Source organism: Bidens hawaiensis, unplaced genomic scaffold (assembly GCF_021521415.1).
Source record: "Bidens hawaiensis isolate Kalapana, Puna unplaced genomic scaffold, B.hawaiensis_p1.1 tig00001088_1, whole genome shotgun sequence".
NCBI lineage: Eukaryota > Viridiplantae > Streptophyta > Magnoliopsida > Asterales > Asteraceae > Bidens > Bidens hawaiensis.
Genome location: NW_027491063.1, coordinates 3,285,539 through 3,292,855, shown reverse-complemented (window position 1 = coordinate 3,292,855; position 7,317 = coordinate 3,285,539). Strand labels below are relative to the sequence as shown.

General features: G+C 27.9%; 1 protein-coding gene across 2 annotated transcripts; it reads left to right on the top strand.

The window, feature by feature from the left end:
- The first annotated feature begins 5,158 nt into the window (after nt 1-5,158).
- LOC143559191 (cold shock protein 1-like) lies at nt 5,159-6,117 on the top strand. Of its 2 annotated transcripts, XM_077047856.1 has the most exons (2): nt 5,159-5,484; nt 5,515-6,117. In XM_077047856.1, exons 1-2 carry the CDS (start codon nt 5,226-5,228, stop codon nt 5,853-5,855), a joined length of 600 nt encoding a protein of 199 aa, XP_076903971.1. In that variant the 5' UTR covers nt 5,159-5,225; the 3' UTR covers nt 5,856-6,117. The 2 variants fall into 2 exon arrangements, with proteins under 2 accessions (XP_076903971.1, XP_076903969.1); XM_077047854.1 differs by having other exon boundaries at nt 5,159-6,117.
- The last annotated feature ends 1,200 nt before the right edge of the window (nt 6,118-7,317 follow it).

Below are 7,317 nucleotides of genomic sequence, written 5' to 3'. Positions count from 1 at the left end.
CATCAAGCCTTGGACATAAGGCACATAGCACTCAATCATCGGGACACCGGCTGATCGGTTCATGTACCCTTATCTTTCAGCTATCAACGCCACTACATGATGCCTGATTAACCGTCCGTCACTTTTAACGTTATTTTCACGAGATTAGTAAAATAACGTCAAAATTAGTGCAATTTCACTTTTGCCCACCAGAGGATTCACACATATATACATCATATGTGCGCACCGCAAGCAGGGCTAACTTGATAGTCAACGTGAATATCTTAATTTGGTATTCGAAAATTTAAAATTAAACGAAGTTGAAGAGTGTTAATTTGATATTTGAAAATTTTCCTATTTTCAAATTAAACTTAATTTGAATGTTTTTTGACCATCAAGTAAATAAGTTAATTTTGTATATTTTTTATACAAGTTAATTTGAAAACAAGTATCCATATTTTACATAATAGGAAACTATATGATTTGTATTTATATTACAATTTTACAATTGCAATATATTCTAATTTACGGATTTATTTATCATTTCTATTTATATTATAGTTTACATAAATGAGTTATTAATTTATACTACATAAATTTGAATTATTTGATATACTTTGACTTTCCTTAATTATAGTCTTAACACATTTGATATACTTAGACTTTCCTAATTTATAAACAAACTTATTCGAAAGTTAATTTGAATTATTTGAAAATAATTACTTTATAGTCAAAGTTAATAAGTTAATTTGATTTTCAAAAATATTAAAGTTAATGCTCAATTATATAAGTTAATTTTTTTATATTAACAATAAATTAATTGTCAAAGTTTAAAATATTATATTGTTAGTTCAAATATTAAAGTTTAAACGTTAATATTAAAGTAAATAAGTAAATAAGGAAATATGTAAATCATTAGACGAATTAAGGTAAGTCGTTTGAATATTAAAGTTAACCATTAGAATTAATGTTGCATTTTTAATTAAGGTATAACCATAATTCGTTATACAAATTACAAATTTGTAATAAGTATCCATATATTTTTTTGCATATAACCATGATTTGCAATTACAAATTTATTATCTAAAAAAATTATACTTTACAAGGCTATTATTATTTATATGTATCTTATAGAATTACAAGTTAGTGTTCATACTATTACAGATTCAAATTTACTTCTAAATATTTCTAAAGTACTACTTCCTAAAAGAAATTCACGAAACAGATTAAGGTTTCAGCATCAATTATTCTATTTATATATAAGTAAAAGTTTGTTATCATTTCTATTTATATTATATTTTACATAAATAAGTAAAATATTGAATAATATAATATAGTTTGATATTCACCAGTTATGCAAAACCGAACATTAATGAATTTAACCATTTCATAACTGAGGCTGATAAACTTTTAAATTTGTGTAATACTATCCATAATTATAAACCATTTAATAATTTATCAAAATTCATTCCTTAATTGAAAAGTTTTTTTTGATAAGCATTTCTAAATATTTAAAGTTATTATGATTTTAATATCACCTTCAAGTAAACCTATTAATATATTTATTCCTATATTTCAAAAACAATATATATATATTTATATAACTAAATATAAAAATCCAATTTTTACTATTCATATGAAATTTACAAAAATATATTATATAGTTTGACTTTCAGCATTTGTTAAAAACCGAATTTGAATAAACGATTTGACTGAATTTTACCTTTTATATTAAATAGTTATAAATAATATTTACATATAGACAACCATAATTCACGTTCCTATTTTGACTAATTTTTTTCAACCATTTTTTTAATATTATCTATTATGATAAATTCATTTCGTATTTTTTTCACTATTCATGCCTTAATTAAAAATTTTAGTTTTAATAACCATTTCTATATATTTTAAGTTATTATGAATTTAATGTCAATTTCAAATAAATCCCTTAATATATATTTATTCTTAAATGAGAATAATAAAAACTATTTATTTAAACCATTTTAAAATACGAATTTTTTACCACTTATATTAAATTTACAAAAATAGGTTATACAGTTGGACTTTGACTAAATTTTCAGAAACCGAATTTTAATAGGTTAACAACTTGAATATTTTTATTAATATGAGTTGACTCTAATTTTGGTAAATGTGCGTGTTATTATAATTTTAATAATAATAATTAATAATAATTTAATTTCAAATAATGCATTTACCATTTAATTAATATCATGATGTAATACCTCATAATTCATCTCAAATAATCCGTTATTATAAATATAACATTTACAATTCATTTAAATTCAGAACAAATATGTATATTTACGTTTTCTATAATTCCCGCTCATGTATTACACGGGTCACTCTTTAATTCAAAAGTGGATTTTTTTAAGATGAAAATTTACTAACTATATATATATATAGGATTTAGTTCATTTCAGAAGTAATTCTTAGTGCGAGAAGTGCGAGAAGAGGTTCTAACCAATCATGTAATTTCTATTATATTTATGAATTAAATAAATACAAGGGTGCAATAGTAAAATGACTTTTTTTTATTTTTGGTAATTAAATGCATTCAATTCTACGTAAGTTATAATTAATTAAAAATGTTTTAATAATTAACTTTTATTATTATCTTTAATTAAATTAACATACATAACTATTGACATTTTAAAATACATCTAGCAATATATTATTTCTAAAATAAGGTGATTGAAATAATCTTTCATTTATATTTTTTCTGTTACTTTTTCATGTTTAATTTTTACTCTTTTATTTACTTATTTTTTTATTCTTTTATTTTGACATGTTTACTTCATAACCCATGATACAATATTATGATTGCCATTTTGGGTTAAAATCATCGACTACCATTCATTAATTAAACGTGCAACATATTATTAGATTCTATCTTTTTTATATTCACAATACGATTTTGTCGATTATTAAATTACATCTCCCTATGCAACCAATATATACCTACACAATCATACGCAAACGCAACCAACATGGTAGATGTGTTTAACATATCACTACATAACCAAAATATATATACATGGAGAACAAGATTAACTTATACATACACAAACTTTTAAATGCTTACACATTGGATAACCATATTGACATATACCTACACAAAATTTTAACAACCTACATAGTTTATATGTATTTGGGAATTTCAATTTTTTTCTGATTATTAAATTACATGTCCCTACACAACCAGCGTATTCCTACACAATGACACTCATACACAACCAACGTATTCCTACACAATCATACTCATACACAACCAACATGCTTGGAGAACGATTATATAACAGCAGCTCACTACACAACCAACATATATCTGTGTGTTTTTTTACAGCCTACACAAATTGTATATACTTGAAAAACGAAGAGTAAGTTATACAAACACAAACTTTTAAATACCTACACAGGTTATACGCATTTGAATAACCAAATTGACATATACCTACACAAACTTTTAATAACCTACACAGTTTATATGTTTTCATAGAAACATATTAAATATGCATACACAACATTGTATTAAACTACACAGATAAAATAAAAACTTTTATTTTATTAGAACTATTACATTTTCATGAATAAAATAAATAACACACCATTCTATTAATTCAAATAAAATTTTTATATCATCTTTGTTATCTTAAACTTCGCAGTTTTTGTTATGCCTAGAATTATTCAAAATCAACAATCACAATTATTTATTTATGTAACGTGCCATGTATAAATATTAAAAAAATCTATTATAATAAATATGTAATAATAGTGATACGTTATTGAATACGTAATGGTAACCATTATTTGTTAGTAATGATGACTTTACATTTAATTAGCTCAACACAAAAGACATAAATATCCTTTTCTATTAAAAACATGTATTAATTAGGTGCCACTTATTACAAGAGTGCCATTTTTATTATAGGCCATTGATTACACATGATCAATGGTCAAGATCTACTTCTCGCTTTCTCGCTATAAAATCACTTCTCGCAAGATCCATCCCATATATATATATATATATATATTCCAATCTTACATTTGTTAGAAATAATTCAAATTTGCAGCAACCAAGCAAGTCTAAGAGACTTACAATACACATTTGATCATTTATTTCAAATTTCATAGATAGTCATCAACCATTTAAAATTACATTATCTCTAAATGGGTAAAAAAAAATATAGCTACAAAAGAAACAGATTAAATGGGTACATATTAAAAGAAACATAAAGCTAAAGAGCTCAATCTATTAAAACAATATAAGATTATTATTATATGTATTCAATGATTATTTAACACAATTTATCTACAAAATAGTTATAAAGAATTGAATGAGAAAGCTTTTTTATATTTCATGAATGATATATATTAGGAATCAACTATATGTTAACTACACTTGAATGAAACTTAATATGTTATTGAATATTGATTAATACTTCATTTTAAAGATCAATTAATTATTGTATTATGAAAAACTAAATTTAGATTTTTGATTGCTATAACAATTTGTTTTGTAACATAATTTTATAATATACTTATAAAAAGAAATGTTTTAAATATTGTTCATCTTTTAACACATTTTAACATTGATGTGTAATAAATGTTTTAAATTAATGTGTAAATAAACACGAGTACTATTTTAGAGTAATAAACATTACGGTTATTGGTGTGTAATAAATGTTTTACAGAGAGTTCATCTTTTGAATCAACATTGAGATAGTAGTTTTGTTGAATCGACATTGTAAAATTGTTTTATTGATTTGGAAACAAATTTCCTTTTTTTGCTTATTATTGTACTAGTGGTATAAGTTATACAATAATTTAACTTTTATTATCTTTGTATGTTTTTATATATGATTCAATAAGTTATAATATCTTATAATTCATGTAAAATTATCATTTGTTTACAAGTACAACAATTATATTTAATTAAATTTATATAATGTTACATATATATTATGATTTTAAATATGTTCCACCGTGTTTAACATGGATACTAATCTAGTATAAATTATAGTTCACGGAAAAAAATGAAAAAAAAAAAACTAATCATAGGAAAAATTAAAAATTAAATATTTTTAGAGAACATATGGGCGTGAATATCATCATATCACTATCAGGAGGGGCCGATAAGAATTAGGGTTTCTCTTTCTTTCTTTCTTTCTTTCAGTCGCCTCATTTATACATATACCCTAACACCCTTTTCACCCACAAGTCAGGCAATGACGGATTCAGAGTCGACTGGAGTTGTGGTTCATTTTTACGACAGCAAGGGCTACGGCTTCATCAAGCCAGATGAAGACGGCGGCGAAGATCTCTTCGTTCACCATTCCGAGATCCAATCCGACGGCTACCGGAGCCTCCACGAAGGTCAGAAAGTCAAGTTTCTAGTTCTTGAAAAGAACAATAAGTTGCAGGCTGTTAGTGTTGTTCCTTTAGATCGATCTAACACTGAACGTAACCGTAACCGTAACCGTAATCGTAATCGTGGAGGTCTTGGCTTTGGTCGAGCCGCGTATAATGGGAATGGCGCCGCCTACCGTGAGTGTTATAATTGCGGTGGCGTTGGCCATATTTCTAGGGATTGTAGTAGCAGTGCCGGGGCGGGCGGCGGCGGCTGTTATAACTGTGGAGGGTTTGGACATTTGGCTCGGGATTGTAATCGGGCACGTGGCGGTGGGGGCAGTGGTGGAGGAGGGTGTTTTAATTGTGGGGAGGTGGGCCATTTGGCTAGAGAGTGTACTGTTGGTGGTGATGGTGGACGTGGGCACTCGAGGTCCGCTGGTGGTGGCACGTGCTATAACTGTGGGGAGCCGGGGCATTTTGCTCGAGAGTGTCCGAAGGCTTCGTGAGTAATAAACTGACTAAAGCTGTTCTTCAAAAGTACTATTGGGATGATGATCTTGAAGGTATATTTTGGTTAATTAGTTTTTAGTTTTTTATTGGATTATTATTTGGAAGCATGTTCTAGTGGTTGTGTGTTTGGGACTTTGGGTTGTATTGTGTTGCAATCCTTTAAATATATTTAGGGGCTGCTTGTTGGTCTCAGTTTTGTTTTTGGATTTTGAAGATGGTTCAATCTTTTAATTACATTTATTGCTAGTTTTTATGCTATTTCTTTGCATCAGTTTTGCTATATAATCTTTGCTTTTGGGTTGTGTTTATTGGTTTTTCGTTGGTGAATGTGGTAAACACCGTAAACTTATGTTCATGTTCAACACTTGGTGCCAGTCAGGTGTTCTGGCTAGAGTTTTTATGTTTGTGGTTGAGAATAATATAAATTGGGATCATGATAATGCATTTTTAGATTTTGAGTTTGCTAGTTTCTGAACTTGTGTTCTTGGGATTAAGTGTATGTCTTCGCTGATATTTTGTTCTGTGCAAATTTGATGATTAGAATATTTTCTTCTTTGGGGATAATGTTAACTTTAACTAAGAATTGATTGCATTAGTATTAACATTAATAATATTGACAAGCTAAAAAATCAAAGTCAATCAATAGATCCACATTTGATTGAAATTCATTTACCAGTAGCTTGTATCTTCAAGTTTTTTAAAATACTTAACAAACAAGTCTTTCTGATTCGTGATACACACAGTACATTAATAAATAAACAGATTTGACATCTGTGAATTCTAAAACAATCGTTTCACGCCAAATGCAACACGTATCCATCATGTACTCTCTCAAAACTCTTTTAACTGTCTATTATCTTTGCATACGTGATTGGTTGCTGCCGAGTCTACCTTGTAGGAAAAACTATTCTGCTATAATATGCATTATTGAAGACTGGTATGCAGTTCTTGTGAACAATATTCAAATAAGGACCTTGTTTGGGGGTGTTTGGTTAGTAGGTCACATGGAATGTATCATGCGTTTACATGGACAAGATAGATATAATCTTTCTTGTGTTCAAGCATATGCTTAAAGTCGATCGATAGCATATTAATCCATGACGAAGTTGTACGGGCCGCCCCACATAATCGCAACGAAGACGTATGGCGGAATTGAGGTTTGGTTGAGTTGATCAATGGAGACCTAAAGGCTCGTTGCAAATTTTGTGGCACTTATGAAAAGCATGATTCAAACTCAACTTTAAAAAAGCAAATCGAAAAGAAATTTCGCAAGGCGTTGAAAGAAGTTCCCACATCGGACCAAGTCGAAGGGTCATGATTCAACAAGGTTTGTCGTTTAACCACTTTGACAACCCTCTTTTGACGACCATGATTCGAGAAACTCTTAAACCTCGTTACACCCATGTAAGTCGTACCACCCTTAGACGTCATTGTCTAAAATTGTGGGAATGTGCAAAA

Bases quoted from the DNA above. Each gene is read 5' to 3' on its own strand.
- LOC143559191 (XM_077047854.1), top strand. From the start codon at position 5,226: ATGACGGATTCAGAGTCGACTGGAGTTGTGGTTCATTTTTACGACAGC.